At 42.2% G+C, this 20,424-nt stretch overlaps 1 protein-coding gene across 1 annotated transcript in view; it reads right to left on the bottom strand.

Annotated features, from left to right (window-relative positions):
- Positions 1-20,424, bottom strand: part of PTPRT (protein tyrosine phosphatase receptor type T) — a 703,891-nt gene that overhangs the window by 567,222 nt on the left and 116,245 nt on the right. The window contains exon 6 of the mRNA XM_077778839.1: positions 15,642-15,935. Coding sequence (XP_077634965.1) covers positions 15,642-15,935 — 294 coding nt within the window. The remainder of the gene's footprint in view (positions 1-15,641; positions 15,936-20,424) is intronic.

Here is a 20,424-nt window from a genome sequence, read left to right as displayed (position 1 = left end):
TTCTTGCACTTAGCATCACCAGGCAGCACTTTAGCACAATGCTTAGGAGCCATTTTAAACAGCAAAATCGCCAAGAAAAATGGGAAAACCAGGCTACTAAACAGACTGCAAAAAAAGGTTATTTACCAGAAAAGGTGTGGAACAAGAAGGCAGAGAATCGCCCTGTTTGATCTCAGTCCTTAATGTAAATTTTTCCACAACTCCACGCATGTCTGGGAATGATCATATTAAATGCAAGTCCCTCCCAACAATCTTCAGAATCCATAAAAACTAAGATCATGTCTATTTTATTTATCATGCAATAATCTTAATACCAAGTTCCATACCTGATGCATGAAGCTCTTCAATACATATTTATACTAACCCAAGATAAAAAAAAAAAAGGCAAGTACATGAGAAAATATTCATTACACATTGTTAAATAAAGAAACAGGTTACAGAGAAAATATGTACATACTGGTTCAAGTTTGTCCAAGGAGATGTACATTAAAAAAAAAAAAAAATACAAGAGGAGCCTGGGTGGCTCAGAGGTTGGCTAAGTGTCAGATCTCAGCTCAGCTCATAGTCTCATGGTTCATGGGTTCAAGCCCCACATCAGGCTCTGTGCTGACACCTCAGACCCTGGAGATTCAGATTCTGTGCCTCCCTCTCTCTCTGGCCCTCCCCTGATCAAGCCCTGTCTCTCTCTTCCTAAAAAATAAACATTAAAAAAGTATAATAAACAAATAGAAAGAAAAAAGAAAACACAGCAACCCTATTTGGAAAAATCATCCCCAAATTTGGAGTGGTAATCTCTGAGTGTCGGGGTTTATTCTTTTTTAGTAATTGTCTGTATTATCCAAAATAAAAATGATGAACACTCTTTCATTATCACTACAAAATGCCATCAAAAAGTGACTCCTGCCTTAACTTTCTCACCATGTTCAGCAGGAGCTAGCAGTGCAGGCATCAGAGCCTCCCTTACTGGTGAGTGCACATCTTGGTCAGCATCTCCAGCCTGCTCACATGACAGGCTTTGTAGCTCACTCCATGGGGCCAGGACTCTCCTACATCATTATCTTTTATCTGGTGTCTCTAAATATGTGGCCAGAATTAAGCGCCATGCGCTTGCAAAATTTTTTGTGGCATATTACAAGTGTCCTGACGCCCATTTATTCTGAACCCTAAGTTCCCCACAATACAGAACATTGTTACTTTGATAGCCACACCTAATTGAGCATGCACAGCCAACCATTCTTCAAACTTCTGCACATGCTAGCCAAACCCTGGGGTGAAATGCTTAAGGTTCTGTCCTCAGGGGTTTTACAGTCTAGCAAAGCTCAGGACAGGGGAATATAGCCCTTTATTGTCTGTGAGAGGCCTTTAAAGGTCTATGCTGCAAGGCTTTGATCAAATGCTTTGGGGTGGGTACAGTAGTCAAGGACAATGTACTGACTGTAAAAGGCAATTAAGGGTCACATTATTGACTTCTTTCTTCTTGGGGATATTCCTCTGGGCTCAATTTTATTGTGTTTAGTTCATATACCATCCCATATAAACTAGTCTGAACCAAGTTTAAATGGATTTGCTGCTTAACCTTCAAATAAAAAAAATAAACATTTAATTAATCAGAACCTGCCTCCTCTGCCCCATCCTCTCCACCTTTCTGCCAAGCCATGTGGTTAATCCAATATTCACAACACTCAGAAATCTTCTGTAGTGGCCAGAGGGCAGGAGTCTGGAGAGCTTGGGGTCAGAAGATGTTATTTCACAGCCATCTCAAGAATTGAGATTTAGGGAAGGTCACCTAACTTGTGGGAGCCTCTGTGTCCTCCAGTGTAAAATGCGGCAATCGTCCAGGTTAGTCTCAGTCACAGTGAAGATCTCTAGAGAGGCTATAAAAGCTCTAGAAAGATAGCACTCTAATGGATTTGCAAACACAGGTGGTGCTGGCCAAGTGGGCAGGGAGGAAGCTTTCCTCCCATAAGGAGCTTCCCTTACTGTGGCTTGGCCGTCTGCTCAGCTACTAGGTTGGGTCAGGGGATTCAAAATTAGGGCCCTCATTCTAATAGGCTTTCTTTGGGAATGTGTTTGGGTCAGGTTCCCAGCATGCCTTCCTTCTCTCTCTCTAAAGAATTCCTCATCTGGTCTGACCAGTCCCTCATTGTTTGGGAGACTAAGCTTTTTCTACCAGTGGTGTTGGAATAAAAGGTCACACAGATGTAAACCAAGCCAAAACCTTACCATGTAGCAGAGACCAAAATAAACTGATCAATGAGTTAAATGTAGAACACAAAACAATTAAAAACACCAACTTGTAACAGCTTTTTATTATTGAGTGATGATGGCAGGTTGCGTCATTTAAATTTTTGTGTATTTTTCTGACTTCCCAAAGTTTCCACAGTGTACATGTATATCTTCCCAATATGTATTCAACACCTACTGAGTGCCTGCTATGTGCCAGTCACAGTACAAGGCAGTAATGGCTAGAAAAGAAGAGGGTACTGTCCTCAGGGAGCATATAGTCTAATGGAAAGGACATTCAATTAACAAACACACACAAATAATCAGATGATTACAAATCGGGATAAGTTCTGTGAACACTGTTATTGATGGCTAGAAAGGGCGGCACCTGGGAGACTCAGTCAGTTAAGTGTCTGACTTCAGCTCAGGTCATGATCTCACAGTTCCTGAGTTCAAGCCCCATATCAGGCTCTGTGCTGACAGCGCAGAGCCTGGATCCTTCTTTGGATTCTGTGTCTACCTCTCTCTGCCCCTTCCTTGCTCTCTCTCTCTCTCTCCCTCTCTCTCTCTCTCAAAAATAAATATTAAAAAAAATTTTAATAAAAAAAATGGTTAGAAACGAAAGTAGGAAGGAGCTTAATTAAGATCAGGACATCAAGCAAGGTCTCTCTGTGAAGCTTTAAAGGGACCTGGAAAGGCGGATGGTTGGTTGGCTAGGGAAGGGAACAGTGGGGGGAGAGTTCAAGGGAGAGGAAGAAGCTTTTACAAGAGCTGGAGGCAGCAAAGAGCTTGGCCACTGTGCTTTTGAGGAACAGAATAAAGCTCAGAGTGGTGGCTGGCACACAGGATACAGGCTGAGGAGAATGCAGAAGCAGAGATCGTAGACAGACTTGAAATACCACTTCATGCCTATGAAATTGGCAAATTAAAAAAAAAAATCATGGTAACACAATTCTGCCAAGGTTACACTGAAAGTGCTCATATCATTAAGAAATAGCACAGTTATTTCACTAAAAGCAATCTGTGAAATGTAGCAGAAGCCATAAGGATGTCTCTACCTTTTAATATCTCAATCCTTACAATGTAGTCTGAGAAAATAATTCAAGCAGAAGACTACAGGCTGGAAGAGAATGATACTTTGGAAACACCGAAATATCCAACAATACAGGCATCGTTTAGCAAGCTACAGTAATTAGACTCTAAGGGACATGATGAGCCATTAAAACAATATTGAAAACTCCTTAAGAACCGGTAAAATATTAACTTTATGGTGCTGAGTGAAAGGGGAGGGCTATAAATGGCACATGGGGCATAATTACATGGTAAGAATGGGATCAGTGATTGAAAGGGAATAGGCACTAGCAAAAAAAATATTAATTGGAATATGGGATAGAAGTTCTATTTTCAAAAATTTGCTTTGGGGTCAGTACTACTTCATTTCTTTCAAGTATGAAGATCAAGGACAATGAAGGAAGAACAGCAGCAGCCCCCACAGTAGCCCTGGGCCCAGCTGGGAAAAGGTTCATAGGAAGAGTTGCAGATGCCTCTAGTGATTCAAGACATCGCCAACAGGGGAAATCTATGTAGCAATGGCGGACGGGCAACCATTCCCTGCTGGGTCCTCAGACATGCCAGCTTCCGTTCGCAGCTCCTGCCACAGCTCTCCTTAAGCATTTCAGAATGACTGCCAGCCAAGACAAACCAGTGTGATGCAGAAAACATGACTGACACTGGCTTCCCTCTCTCAATGTGTGTACAGTCAATCCCTTTGGGAGCACAGCAAGAGGCTAACTTCAACCACTGAACCCACTGCAGTGAAGGTATTAGGGGTTACGGGTTAGGAGGGTCTGGAAAGGGAGAGAGAAAGAGTCTCTAGGTATTACATTGCCAAAAGCTCACATTTACTAAGCACCTACTACATTCTAGGCAGTGGCACCAAGTACTTACAATTATATGGCCTGGTGGGTAAGAGCAGGAATTAGAGTCAGAATCCACAGCCTCTAACCTTAGCCCGTTCCCAATCGTTGTGACTTGTAACTAAGTACTTAAAGTCTCTATACTTTGGTAGTGACGGTGATGATGGTACCTACCTTCTCTGTGGGGTTGCAAGCAGATTCAGTGCATTATTAGCCATCATTAATGCCAACGACCCTAATTTCTATTCAGTGAGGTAAGCAATATTATCCTCATTTAACAGGGAAAATAATTCAGAGAAGTTAAGCAAATTGCCCAATGCTACCCAGCATCCTAATGACAGAACTTGAATTCTAACTCAGATGGGGCTGTAAGTAAACCCCTGTTTTGACTGTCCCTGGCTCCATGTGAACTCAGCATAAGCCTGTGTTCGCATCCCAGGGTTGAGGAAGCATGCAACTGTTCATGTACCTTCCGAGAATGTCAATGATGCACTATGATAAAAATAACCTCTCACATTTATATAGAGTACTTTACAATTTATAACAATCTTTCACATCCACATTTGACTCTGAGGAGGAAACCTACTTTCCAGGTGTATACATTTTATACAACAGAGCAAACCAAAGAGAAAATGTTTACAGTGGCCCACAATCTTTTTAAATGTATATATTTACATATATACATGTATGAATATATATATGGTATATACATATAAATATATACTGCATACATGGTGTGTCTGTGCATGCATAGGAGTGCCGATAAATTAAAACACCTTCTTCTTAAGGGAAGGTTGTTTCTCATTAAAAGAAAGGATTTGATCTCAGCATCAGCCATCCTCCCCACACTCCCTTTGAGTGTTCACCTCAGTGCAACGGATGTGCAAAGAAAGGCCTGGAGCTGAAGCTCGAATCAATCCGGGGACAGTGGAACTTCTCTGGAAGGGAGAAGACTTTGCATTACCTGGGTGATCCCGGAGGGAGAGAAAAAGGTGAAAAATCCCTGCCAACTGTAAGGACCTTTAAGTCTGCAGGATTGCAAGCTGGTGGCATAGCAATGCGCTCCCCTGCCTGCGTCCCACCAGTGAGAGTAGCTCTGCTGCTGCCGGAAACAGCCCTGTGTTCCTGCAGCTTTGGGAGAGTGGTGGAGAGGGGCCAGTTCCATATTTGGTCCAGTTGGGACAGCCAGGAGAAACAGCAATGTTCTAGAACTCAGGACAGGCAGTGAACGGGGGGCCACGTGTGCTCCCCTGGGAATGTAGGGGGGCAGGATCTGGAATGGGGAATTCTGGTCAATACATTACAGCTCTAACTGATAAACTCGCTAGCTGATACATGGGCTACATATTTATATTTCAAAAAACTGGGGCAGTAATTACATACACAGCTTTGCAAGCTGATTTTTTGTTGTTGCTTTTAACTTATCAGAGCATGAACACGGATCCATGCCATTAGATATTCTATGAAAACCATGGTTCGTAATACCAGCATAGAATTCCACCGTGTGCACGCACAAATATTTATTTACCTATGCTCCTATTGCTGGGGCCTTTAAGGGATTTCCAAGTTTTGCCCTTATAAATAATGCAGTGATGACCTCCACGTATACGACTTCTTCTGTGAAGCTCTGATTATTTTGTTAGGAAAAAAATTAGTGGATTGTCTTCTAAATACGCCGTGCCACTTGACCCACCTGCAGAAATGCCTGTAAGATTCTGCTTTCCTGCTCCTTGCCAACACTGATTTTTACCAGTGAAAAAGAGATATGTTTCAGTAATCATACAGGTTAAAAATGCATTTACTAGATTATCTGTGACAGTGTCACAGTGGACTTGTTAAATTTGTTCTTCACCATTCATATTTTGTTTGACAATTACCGTAGGTCAATATTTTTTAGCTTTTTTTTCTATCAGCATAATCACATTTTTATTGACTTGTTAGAGCTCTTTTTATGTAAGAATATTATCCCTTTCTTCTCAATTCTGTTTTATTTTCCCATATCCAGCGTACCTATTTGCTTTTTGAATTTTGTTAATGCAGTAGACAAGCTGCTCTTCTCCTCTTCTTTTTACGTAGGAAGACTGGTACACTGTGACTCAGTGGTTTATTTATTTGCTTTTAATGAGCTGAAAGTCCCTCCTAATAAAAGAACAGTATCTTCTTCTGGTTCTTGCTTTTTTCTGATTTTAATTTAAGTTCTTAATAGATCCAGGATTTATTTAGCATATCATAATATACATGCAACACATTCCATTTTTTCCAAATTATTAACCAATTACAAATATACTATTTGTTAAGCAATTCTCTGTTCATATAAATTTTAATAGCTGGTTTCACTATACACTGGATTATTTTGGGGGCTTTGATTATAGCTATAATAAATGTTGATATTTCACAATGAAATGTCCCCCCACACCATTTTTTTAAACTGTTCTCCATCACTTTCTCCTCTGTATTATTTCAGATCCATTCTGAAATCACTTTGTCAAGTTCCAAAAAGACTCCCATTAGGGTTTTGACTGTGATTGCATTAAACCCATAAATTAATTTGGGGAGAACTGATATCCCTACAATATTAAATTTGCTAATCCAACTACATGATGTATCTCTCCATTTATTCAAGTCTTGTTTTATCTTCCTCAGAAGTTTTGCAGGTGCATATGTTTTCATACATAGTTTCTGCACATTTCTCGGTTTCCTCCTAAGTATTTATATTTTAATTAGATTTGAGAACAGGATACATTTTATTATATTTTAATGTGGTTATTACTGGCATATGGCGATTGATTTTTGTTTATTTGCTTTGTGTCTGACCATAATACTGAAATCTCTTAATAATCCTAATACTTCTTTTTTTTGGTTGAGTTTATTCTCTTGGGCTTTGAAGCTATGAGAATATTTGCCCCTAGAAATAATAATTTCAAAAAAGTGCCTTTCCATTCCCAGCTTACTAAGAATTCTGATCAGTAAGGAAGGCTAATTTCTTTCAAATTATGTTTCAGTCTCTCTGGAGATCATATGGTGTTTATCCTTTGACCTATTGATATGAGGCATTATACCAACAGCTTTTCCAGCATTTAACGCTTTTCATCAGTGTCCTTCTGGAATAAACCCAACTTGGTCACGGTGCCTTATGCTTTCACAGCGATGCTGGACGCTGGGGGTCACAAAGCCTCATAGTTATGTATACACTTGGTTCCCAGACAGGCCACCTGGTCAGGTATAGGGCCTTGGGTAAGTCGCTTACCTTCCAGATGGTGGAGGAAATTATAGCCCCTCCACTAGGCTGCCACAAGAATTATAAGTAAAATCCTCAAAACAGGCTCAATGCTATGGGCCTTATATATTATATATACACAAACTGGGTAGCTGTCGTTTTCATTACTATGAAACAAAGGAAACACATTTCTTGGTATTGTTATCTCAAGATCTTCCCAGGTATAGGAATGAGTGACCTCCAATTTTAATATATTTGGGAGTTACTTTTTTAATCCAGAAACTCTGATAAACAAAAAAACATATCAGATTTAATCATCATTAACACCACCTCTCTGTGGCCCACTTTTTCTTCTCATCTCAACTTTCAAGGTAAGGAGAAATCAGGGAGTATTTATTTCCCTGGGAATGTCTGTTGACTTATTGTACTTCACCTCTGGGCCCTGGCTCTCTAGGGATCATGGGGGAACAGAAAAATCTAAACATTAACAGGATGCTTTATAGGGTTTTTCTTGTTTGGAATTTTACCCAAGGCTACAGAACCAAGAAGAGTAAGGAGTTAAGTATGGCTGCCTCCTACAGAGACCCAGAGGCACTTCCAGGTGTTTTCCTCAGGGACTGGAAGAGGAGCCCAATTGGATCCTCTCTCCTCCCTCCACCAGCACGCTCAGCCCACACAACATGGAGGCTGGCTGGATCGGGAGGAGAGAGTCCTGGAACCTGTGAATAGGTGTGGGGAAGAAGGCTTTAGCTTTCTTCCTCATCTTCCCGAAGCCAAGTGAGGGGTTCCACAGTAGCCACCTGTAGACGTTGTGTAGGCAGAGAGAAGGAGGGGAGAGGGTCTGCAAGAAGAGGAGAGGGACATGTCACGTCCCAGCAGACGCCTGCTCACGTGCAGACACCACTTGGCTCATGCAGTGGCTCCTGAACCAGGTATGGTGAGAGCAGGCTTTTCCCTCTTCAATCCCTCCTCTTTCCTACAGGGTCCTAGGCTCCAGGGGAGGAAGGAGGCACAGAAGCACCTGAGCAAGGGGCAAAAGAAAGGGAAGTGGAAATTCCCTTCTCCAAATAATTTTGCACAAGCAGTTGTCATAATCCATCTTCTGTGGTGGCCTTCAGTCTGGGCTCACCTTCACGACTCTGGCAAATCATGTCCCTTTGAGCATGGTGTGGCATACATGGAGGACTCTACTTCCCTAGTTCATCACAGTGCTGGAGGTTTCTCCAATGGTCTTCAGATTCTGCTTCAATTCTAGGTGGGATGGTGATCTGCCTGCTATTGTCTGATCTTGCTGGGCTTCCCCCAGACTCATGGGTAATCTCACCAGGATTATGGCAGGGCAGAGATCGCAGTTAGAAGTCTGTGCTCACATCTGGCTCAGAAGGAAGTTCCATTTGCCTCTAATCTAGAGCCCTTCTACTCTAATCTCATACCAGGTTATGCTACCCCCACTGAAGCTGAGGCTTATAGAAAAAAAAAAATTAAAGGCCTGGAGTGCCTGGGTGGCTCAGTCAAATAAGCATCCAACTCTTGGTTTTGGTTCAGGGCATGATCTCATGGTTTTGGGAGTTCAAGCCCTTGTCAGGCTAAGAGCTGGTAGCACAGAGCCTGCCTGGGATTCCCTCTATGCCCCTCCCTGACTCATGCTGTCTCTGTCTCTTTCAAAATAAATAAATAAATAAACTTAAAAAATTGTTTAAAAGCCTTAGAAGGGTAGTTACATGGCTTTGTTCTGTTTTCTAGACTCCCAGTTTCTCTTTCTCTCTTCCTACCCCTCCATTCTGCCCTAGAACTGGATGCAGGACCGAAAGCAGAGCCCACCTGAGGATGCTCAGTGAAGTGAGGCAGGACTCACCTCTGTTCCCATGAGGATTTGCAAATCCTCATGCTCATAAGCCTTGGCTTCCCAAGAAAGAGACAGGTCTGGGTAACATGCTTCTCCGTCTTACTTGGGACTGAGACAAAATCAGAAAAAGAACAACTCCTATCCCTGCCCCCAACCTCATCATCAGGCACCACTGCAGCCATGCATCAATGACTCCAGGACACCTGCAAAGCCATTCTTCCCCATCTTCCCAGGAGCCTAGGGCTTTGGCACTAATCCACCACTGTCTGAGTAAGTAAAGACAGTGGTACGAGAGAAGTCCTTTTACAACAGGGTCCATCATACCAGAATGAAAGGGATCAGTTTAGATTCTGACACCCTCTTCTGAAACCTGAGATTTTTTTTCCCCCAAATAATGTTCATTAAGGGGCTTCTATGTTTTGAGTTCTCTGCTAGGCTTATAACTTATCTCACTGAGGCTTCACAACAAAACAGTGCATCATAATCTCCTGTAAATGAAAGAAAAGAAACAGAGATACAGACAGGTGCACCATCATCCAGATAGCGATGCCAGCTTGAAATAAAAACCAGATTCTTTTTGGCTCTAAAGCCCCTATTCTTCTCACTAAATTTTAATGACTACTCTCACTTCATTGAGCCCACCAATTTGAATTTCTCCTTTTCATTCCCTTAGAGAAAAGAGACAGACACCTATCACTTCAAGTAGGAATCCATAAATATGTAAATAAAATATAATGTGCAATTAAACCTCAGGTGGAGGGAATATGAAGTGAGCCCCCCAAAGCGGCAGTGTATGGCACATTTCTGGCTGTACAAAGTCACTTTTCACTTGAAAAACCTGACCTCGGCAATACCACAATGAAGTGGGTACCCAGGCAATGGGGCCTTTAACTTACAGGGAGTAAGCAGTCACAGGGGACCTCTGATCACTTGGCATGTGAGATGGTGGATTTGTGATTCCACATCTGTGAAGTGATGGTTACTGCTCAGAGTCTGGCTCAAGCAGGACATCTGGGAATAAGGGCTGGAGATTTCCAGAGCATGAGAGAGATACCTTTGGGTTGCTGAAGACCTGTTTCTGAGATAAGGAGGAACAGGTCTCCTGAGAGCAAAACCAGATCCATATACAAGTGGGAGTGGCATGGAGGCAGATCTCGGTGAGAGTGAGGGAGAATTTCTTTTCTGGGTGATACTTTGAAGGCATCAACATACTTTCTGGGTAATGCTGGGTGATACTTTGAAGGCATCAACATGCAGATGCATGGGCCATTAAAAGTGGTACCTGCAGGGGCGCCTGGGTGGCTCAGTCGGTTAAGTGTCCACCTTAGGCTCAGGTCATGATCTCACAGTTTGTGGGTTCGAACCCTACATCGGGCTCTGTTCTGTGCTGACAGCTAGCTCAGAGCCTGGAGGCTGCTTCAGATTCTGTATCTCCCTCTCTCTCTGACCCTCCCCTGCTCACACTGTCTGTCTGTCTCTCTCTCTCTTTCACTCTCTCTCTCAGAAATAAATAAAAACATTAAAAAAAAAAAAGTGGCACTTGCATAAAACATGAATTGGACCAGTGTGGTGTCCACAACTCTCATCATCTCATTGGCTTTCCCCAGTTGCTGACCTTGGTCCCCATTCTCAATGCTGCTGACCTAGTTTCTCCTTGTAGAATCCAGATAGTTGATGCTATCATGCTTTTTGAAACCTACATGATAACTCTGTTTCTACATAGTATCCAGAGTTTTAAGATAACCAGACTAATATTAGGTAGACAATAATAGTAACCACCCAGGATCCTCAGCAGTTAGAAGGTCTGCTATGGGAGAGCATGATCTTCCCATCAGAGATAGCATTCAAGGTGAGGCTGGGCAGGTACCAGACAAGCCTCCTAAGGACCCAACTAATATCTCTGGAAGTCTGCTACTGGGGGTGTGCCAGAAAAAACCACCCACTGTTCTAGACAAGAAAACCCTTGAGAATCTAGATTATGATCATCATGTTCTTAAATAGGATTTCCTGTGAGATGATGAACAACAGAAGAATATGGTACACTCTTCCATATGCCAGTCAGTCCAGAGAAACGGACATGTAAGACTTCCTGCTCTAAGAATTCAAAATCACAACAGCAACAAATAATAATTCATTTTATTACAGGTGTCTAAAGAGTATTTGGAGCTTTTCAAAGCACTCTGATGTAAATTATCACATATGCACCCCACACCCGTATCTTAGAAAGGATAGCAGATGATTAAAGAGAGCAAAAGAACAAAACGATGAATGAAAAAAATATGAATGGGGCATCTCAAGGGAATAGCATGAAGAAAGAAAATTAGACTGCTTTCACTAGTACTAAGGAGCCCCTTTGATTCTAAAATGCAGGTGTAATCAGGTAGTTCTCAGGGAAGATGAAGAGGTACCTGCTGGTCTCTCCTGGGCTCCAGGCTTCCATATGCCATCACCTGCTATGCATCTTTATCTCAAACACAACATATTCAAACCTCAACTCATTCTCTTGTCTTTAACCCATCTATTTTGTCTTGCATCTCACATAACAGTCCCACCACTCACCTCCCAGCCATCCAAACCAGAAGCCATGGCGTATCGTCTTTGGCCCTCTTCTCTCACCCCTACATTCCCTGTCCGATAGTCTGTCCAGGTTCTGGCATCACTGGTTAAGAGTCTCACTCTGAACTCAAGATTAATGGGCTAGGATGGTGCTCTGTAGCCAAACTCTTGAAAATGTCCACCCATAAAGGTGAAACCCCGCTTCTGATTCACCAAGGATATATCTGGCTAGTGGCCTGTCAGACCTAGCAGAACCAGCATACATCCACACTTACCCTTGCTGAACTGCCTCCCAGGTGCCTTCCTGAGCTACACTCATGTTTGTAGCCTAAGCTCCTGCTTTAAGCCTCTGCCACCAATGCCTAGAACCGAGTTTGGCACAGGGAAGGGGCTCAGTAGATGTTTGAGGAAAGCCCTACAGCCACAGTGGACTAGACCATAAAGCTGTTCTCCATAGTTGCCAGTCTCCCTACCACCCAAGTCCACCCTCAAGAGGACACCTAGAGATGAAACTCCATCAAACCATGTGATGGGGAGTTCCTTGATCCAAGAGACTTAGCTGTAAGCACTGAACTGGTTTGCGATCTTGGGCTGATGATTCTGTGCCTTAGCTTTCCTCCCATCTACTCTCAGAGCTGCCTCAAGGATCAAGCAAGAAAATGGCCACACCACCAAAGGGGCATCTTGGTGTGGCACAGCTTATCAGTGATTCCTCAATGAGGGTATGCCTCAGCATTGCCCAGAGGGCTCCTGAAAGCATAGGTTTCTGGGCTCCACTCCCAGAATTTCTGAATCATTAGGTCAGGGTTGAGGCCTGAGAATTTGCATTTCTAACAAGTTCCCAAGTGAGGCTGATGCTGCTGGTCCACGGACTATATTCTGTGAACTAGTGCTCCAGACCATTTTAAAAGCACTGCCTTTCCCCACCAATCTGGTTTTTCTCTGTGAAGTAAGCTATTTCAACATTCAACTTTATGTTTATGTTTTACCCTTTTTGCTGTTTTCCTGGAATCTTAACAGAGTCTGTAAATTCCTCTGGGCAGAAATTATACCTTCCTCACTCCACATTCTCTCATTTTCTGTTTTGAAAAATAATGAGTACATTTCCAGTGTGATTAATAATAGAAAAAGGAAGTGGGGGGACCCACATTACCAACCCCAATAAACAGCATCCACAAATGGATACCAGCCCTGGAATCCTCTTAAAAGTTAATTATGAGGCAAAGAATATTCTACCATCAGTGGCAACGTGGGAAAGAAGATTATGTTCTTGATGACAAATTTTGTAAAATGTGGGTTATTCAAGATTCTAGCTGTAACTTACTTAAACACCAGCATTTTTTGAAAAATAAAACCACAAACAGCATTTCAACTCATAATTTTTATAGTGATAGTCAGACAATTGTGTTTTCAACATGTAAAATCCATTATGCAGTGGTGGCAACAGTTTGCAATAGATTGTAAATTTTTATTGAGATGATCATCTTCCAATTGAATTTCAAAATGTATTATATGATCATCAGCAAATACGTCCATGGGGGCTGCTAAAGGACTTTGAGTATCATTTATAAAGATCAAAAACCCTAGAAACTCTTAGATTTACCCTGTGGAAAAAGAAAAGTCTCATTGGTAGGATCAAATCAATTACTTTTATGGATGAATATTGAATTGCAAAGCTGAGATAGGGTATTACCTGGTTTAATAACATAATCTTATGTCCTTTTAAAGTAGTAGGCTTCATAATCAGGTTTCAATAAGGAATTTTACGAAAGGGCTGTTTTTGAAAATAATCAAGAAAATGGCATTTCCATTTACCATAATGGTTCAACAACATGCAAAGGAGTATTGCCAAGCAATGGGCATCCTCACTAACCTGAGCTTATATGCCATCAAGATGCACTACTGAGGTACTTAAGAATGATTACAGTCAGTTCTGCTACACCTCAAATGTGTTCCAACATGATTGACATATTAGGGGACAATCTGAGCGTAGCACGAATGTCACATTTGCTATGTGTGATTTTGCATGTAGAAACATTACAGAAGAAGAAAACTGCACCCAGCTCCACTGAGCCATGCAGGGGTACAGAGAACATACCCCCCTCAAACATCGACCTGCTACTTCTGTTCACAGCATGTGCTCTGAGCCCCAGGCATCCACAGCTGGTGTCACGACTTTCCATCACGTTCAGAAAGCCCTCTTCACCACTGTCGCAGCTCACAGGCTGCAACCTTTCTGACACCCTCTTCAAAAGCAAACCCGGGGTCTTTGCAAGGAAACACACCATGTGTACTGCAGCGTTTATGCATCTCCTAAGCCACTGACAGGTATGAACTGTGCCACGAGTTTTACTATTTTCCTCCCTTTTGTTAAAGTGTCAGTGATGAGGAATGAGTGAAGTATCCTAATCCCCTATAACCCTGATGGTTTTTATTGCATAACTTTCCATACTGTAGTGATTTTTAGGGACACATATGTCGCATTATAGTAGAACTGATTGTAGTTTGCTTTGCTTTTTGTTCCATGGGCATCGCTGTGCGGATGGGTCCTTCTCTCCCCACCTGGAACCTGCCAATGACTCTTTTTCTCTTGGAATCCAATGGCTCACGCTGCTGCTTCCCTGGTCCCCGGTGGAAGAACCGCAGCACTGTATTCTCTATGTTTTCATCATGGGGTGACCAATGATCAATGGCATTCGAGTCAGAAAAACCTGAGTTCAAATCCTGACTGTGCCACTGGTTGATTCTATGACTCTGGATAAAAGGTTTTAAAATATGGAGTCTCTATCGCTTCATGTATATGTGCATAAAAGTACTTACATCAAATGGTTACTTAAAGGGAAAAAATGAGATAATATAAATAATGTGACTTGAAGGGGGAAAAAAACCACACTGAGTTCTTTTAACTTCTTGAGTTACACTCAGAGCTGAAACAGCTCAGGGATACAATGAGAGATATAATCCTAGCCAGTGCCCCTTATCAGAAATACCACAGAAGCCTGGAGTTCCCAGGGACAGCATATAGTTGGTTCAAAAGTACCCTCTCAGACACAGTCCCAGCCACCAAACTCTTAAACAGCAACTAAAAACTTCAGAGAAACTGGGGGAGTCACAACCACCACCCCGCCCCCGGGTACACGGAGCCAGGAGCTTGGAGGGATACAGAATCCAGAGGACCCATGAAGGGACAGTCCCAACCCAGAATCTTAGGTTGGAACCAGGAGGCCCTGAGGGATACAGAGCCAGAAAGCTCTAAGGGATTAAAGCAGTTCCAGAATCCACTGAGAGGCACTTTCAGAACCAGGAGGTACTGAAGATAAAGTTGGCACCAGGAACTTTTCAGAGACAGAAATAGAACCAAGAACCCTCCGGCAAACTGTCAAAACTAAGATCTCATTAGGGTCACAGGTCCAGGCAAGGAATCCTTAGGGACAAAGTTAATATCACAAGCACCTGAGATGTAGTCCAAACGAGGACATTACAAGGCACAGAGTGAGAGCCAGGAGCCCTCAGGGAAACAGGACCAGGAGCCCTCAGAGACACTTCCAGGACTAGGAAGCCTCAGACATACAGGGGTACCAGTAATCCCTAGAGGCACAGAACGAGTGTCCCATCAGAAACACTGTCAGAACCAGGAACTCTCCATGACACAGCTGGAGTCAGGTGGCTCTACGAATCAGTCAGAGCCAGGTGGTCTTCACAGTTGTCACCAAGAGAAGGAGGGCCTCTAAGGCAAGACCAAAGCCCTGACTGCTGCCTTCCCCAACAGGAAGCACACTCACATCAAAGACGTCTAGGAAGGACTGTCACAAAGCACCAAGAGGAGGATCGCTCAGGGCCACTGCCCCACCTCTCAAAACAGAGTCAAGAAGGAAGCTCTTACCTGCACACTTGGTTCTAGTGGTGAGTGGGGGCCCTGGCGGCCCTGTGCCTCCCTCCCCCGGTCGTGTGAGCAGCACTCGGATCTCATACTCCACGTCAGGGTCCAGATGCCACAGCTTATAGTTGGGAGAGTCAACTATGTGGGTCTCAGCCCAGGTGCCCGTGGTGGTGCGGTACTCCACTTCCTTCAGGATGATGGGGCCATCCCCGATGATAGAGTTGGCATTCGGCTTGATCCACAGGTATGTGGCCCCAACGGCCAGCAGCTCTGGGGGGGCGATGGGTGTGGGAGGCTCTGAAAGACAAGCAGTCAGCATAAGATGTCAGACCCAAGTGGTTTATAGAAAAGAATTCAAGCATATTAAGGACAAGAACAGAATTCCAGAGAGAGCCAGCCACAGAGAGTAGCCTGTATCCTTTTCATGACTCCATTCACATCCTACCTTAATTTCTACGATTTTGCATGTAAATACCCGAATTGGTATTTCTTCTACCACACGACTATTATCTCCTTCATTTAAATAAAGAAAGAAGGTAATTATGAGTAACTGATTTTTCTAGAACACAGCAAAGCTGCCTGGGTTAATATTCTGCTTTCTGCCCTCAAATGAGAACTTGCCTTTACTGAAGTGGAATTTGGTTCAAAACCCAGGGGAGTCTGAGGTTTATAACTATTTCTTTCATAGCAACACATGGATTGCCAGTGGAAGTTCCCCCCAAATAGTGCTATGAGCTGAAGTAGCAAAAGGATTATGGCAAAGGAAAAATTCCGCTTCTTTTCAACTCCAGTGGGCTCCCTCCAGCAAGGAGAATGTCACTGGCATGGTGTCTGCTGTAGGAATCAAGGGTCAAGGGAAAAGTCAATGCAGAATCATCTTGCATCTGGTATGAGTTGTTCCTCTTCCACTAAGTTCTATTTCTTCAGTTAAATAAACTAGAATTTCAACAAGCACTTAAGAAAGGCCTTTCTGGCAATTCTTAGCCCATTGGCATAGCTGCAGAAATTAACATTAACTTGGTATTTCTTATTTACCAAGAAATCACATATGAACTACTTTGGGCAAACCTTGGGACATTATCACCTCCATTTCAATGGATTAGAAATAAACAAAAATCCAAGTGACTGGGTCACCTAACCAAGATCATGAAGCAGGTAAGGTAGGAGGGAACCCACATCTCTCTGCCTTCCCAGACCAGCTATTTCTTTGGAAAGTTGCCTCTAGATATCCATTTGCTAAAACTCAAAGTGGTTATGTTTGTTATGTTTATTTGTAGCAAAAAACTGCAGTGGCAAAACAGTAGAGAAAATAACAATAAATAGAAAATAAGTCCCCTTACCTACCACTCAATATAATAGCCATTTTTATTTCTCTATGTTCCATTACAATTTCTATTCATATTTTTAAGCCTTTTTCATTCATACGGCTACAGTAACACAAAGACCCAATGTTCTTCTTCCCTCACTTCTTACACTCTAAAGACTTTGTTTACAACATGGATCTTGCCATCACTGTCTTTAATAGCTACAAAACAATCTACCAGGTAATCACACTAATTTCCAATTCTTAGGCAGATGAGTTGTGCCAAGTTTTGCTACAGTAAATAATGCTGTAATGAACATCTTTGTGCAAATGACTCCAGTTTTTCTTGTCTCATATTTTCTTGGAACCAACTGCCAGAAATGGGATCTGTCAATGAATAAGAACAAGTTAACGATTCTTGGAGTAGAATTAGGAAGCGGAGGGTCAGTGGGGAGGGGGGAGCATCTGGGAGTAGAGTATAACACAGATGTTATCAAGAACTTTTGGAGGGCCTCTGGGCTATTCAGGTGGGTAAGGCAGGTAGAGGTTTCCATTTGGAACTCAGGTGAGAGCTTCAGGATACATCAGACTCATTCAATGTTTGCTTTCTAATTAATTACCTATCCATAAAGATTCTCCAGAGACAGAATAATTGCTATGAAACAGAGGTGGACAATATTTTCTCAGTGTGATTTGAAGCAAATCTTAAGGGACAACTTCAGATTGCCTCTATTATAGCCTGCCATTTGGTCAGAGAAGGAAATTAAGCAGATTAGCCAAGCTAGATGCTTTTCTTTACAAAGCCATGAAGGTTATTACTCAAGGCCTTGTTATCTCAAAGGTGTTTGCAAATTGATTTTTTGATAATTTGTTCCAGGTAGAGAAGTAAAGTTGGCAGGCAGATAATTTCTGAGCTCATCCTTTGTGCATTTTAAATATATAGACCTTCTGATCACCATTGTCAACTCTCCAGAGTCCCTATCAATCTCCAGTGAGACCCCACGGGTGATATTTTGTAGCTCTGTGATAACTCTGCTCAACTCCTTAATATAATTATTCAGAGACTGGCCCTGGACAGAATTAAGAGCAGCAGACTTCAATACTTTGGGGCTTGAGCCAATCGACTTTCCTCCATGGTTTTTGCTCTGTTTCAGGCATTAGCAGTAAATTGCTAACCACCCAAAAGAAAATCAAGTATCAATCTTTCCAAATGTTTAGTCTCTTTTCACATATTTCTGATGGTATGTACAATATAGTAACAAACTTTCCCTCGAGTAAATAGATGTCTCCATTTCAAATGACTTAATAGTGCACATGTCCCTCTGAAGACAAGCCAATACAATTATCTCTCCCTCTGTCCCCTCGAAAAAATCATGAAGTACATCACAGTGCTTCCTGTATGTACCTGGTTCTAAACAGTCATCAGATTATTTTATTTTCCCTTTTGTAAGAATCCAATTATAATTGAGGTTCTTTTTTAAAATTTAAATGCAAGTTAGTTAACATATAGTTTAGTAATGGTTTCAGGAGAATTTAGTGATTCATCACTTACATATAAAACCCAGTGCTCATCCCAACAAGCACTCTCCTTAATGCCTATCATCCATTTAGCCCATCCCCCATGCACCTCCCCTCCAGCAACCTTCAGTTTGTTCTCTGTATTTAAGAGTCTCTTACGGTTTGCCTCCCTGTTTTTATCTTATTTTTTCTTCCCTTCCCCTATATTCATCTGTTTTGTTTCTTGAATTCCACATATGAGTGAAGCCCTATGATATCTTTCTTTGTCTGACTTATTTCACTTAGCATAATACACTCTAGTTCCATCCATGTTGTTGCAAATGGCAAGATTTCATTCTTTTTGATCACTGAGTAATATTCCAGTGTGTGTGTGTGTGTGTGTGTGTGTGTGTGTGTGTACACATCTTCTTTATCCATTCATCAATCAATGGACATTTGGGCTCTTTCCATACTTTGACTATTGTCGATGATGCTGCTATAAACATTGGGATGCATATGCCCCTTCGAATCAGCATTTTTGTATCCTTTGGATAAATATCTAGTAGTGCAATTGCAGGGTCGTGGGGGTAGTTCTACTTTTAATTTTCTGAGGAACCTCCATATTGTTTTCCAGAGTGGCTGCACCAGTTTGCATTCCCACCAGCAGGGCAAAAGCATTCCCCTTTCTCTGCATCCTCACCAACATCTGTTGTTAATGTTAGCCATTCTGACAGGTGTAAGGTGGTATCTGGTTGTGGTTTTGATTTGTATTTCCCTGATGATGAGTGATGGTGAGTATCTTTTCATGTGTGTTAGCCATCTAGAGGTCTTTTTTGGAAAAGTGTCTGTTCGTGACTCCTGCTCATTTCTTCACTGGATTATTTGTTTTTGGGTGTTGACTTTGATTAGTTCTTTATAAATTTTGGATTCTTTATAAGTCACACATATGAGTGGTTCAAAGAGAAGTAGGGAGGAGACACACAATTTTGGGGGGATAAGAAAGCACCTTCTTTTTTTAAAAGAACAGAAAGACCATGTTTGCCAGTTATCTCTGAGACAGACCATTCAAGCACACAATGCAGTAAATCTGAGGCCATCTAACCCAACAACCAGAGTCATCAGAAAGGAAACCAAGGCCCGGGAGGGCTCATGGCCTGTTTACTAGAAGGTGGGGGTGGAGAATGATAACTTCGGCCCTAGCAACATTCCCACTCCTCTCTTTTCCTTTTTGTACTTCAGATGTTTAAGTAATTCACCAGAAGGATCCTACAAGGGAGTCTATACAAGTAGTTTTTAACTTCTGAGGACACATAGGCCCTTGCAAAGATCTAGTGAGAAATTTCAGACTCTCTTCCCAGGAAAATGCACACAAGCCCACCATTTCAGGAATTCATGAACACTTCTGAAGCCTATACATGAGCCCCTAAAGAGGCTCTGGTGAGAATAAAGGAAAAGCACAGAGATCCTGCTGATGGACCACATGCTCATAATAGTTTATACTCCTTTGAGACCCTGAAGCCACCCTTTGTTGCAGGGGCTAGAAACTGGGAGTACAATCAGTAAGGAAATGGAACTTGATGTAAAGTTCACAGATCTAGTGCTTCCAGGCTACCAGGGCCCCAAACATCTGGGTGAAAATAAACATTCTAAGATTTCCACCAGATAATGTGACATAAACATGTAAGTCCCTCATGGCCATGACCTGACCAACACATTCATAGATTTAACATTTGGGCTAAAATATGTTATGGATAAAGACATGACCCTACCCATGAGATGCTATATCCTAAGTAGAAATCTTCTACAAAGGCTGTGTTAGTAGTCTGGGTTGCTATTACAAAATATCAAAGGCTGGGTGGCTTAAACAACAGACCTTTATTTCCTATAGTTCTGTAGGCTAGGAAGACCAAGGTCAAGGTGCCAGATAACAAAGTTCATGGTGGGAACCCTCTTCCTGGTTTGCAGACTATCTCCTTGTTATTTCCT

This window comes from Crocuta crocuta, unplaced genomic scaffold (assembly GCF_008692635.1).
Source record: "Crocuta crocuta isolate KB4526 unplaced genomic scaffold, BGI_CrCroc_1.0 scaffold248, whole genome shotgun sequence".
Classification (NCBI taxonomy): Eukaryota; Metazoa; Chordata; class Mammalia; order Carnivora; family Hyaenidae; genus Crocuta; species Crocuta crocuta.
Note: the sequence above shows the minus strand (reverse complement) of the source record. Positions and strands in the feature narration are given on the sequence as shown.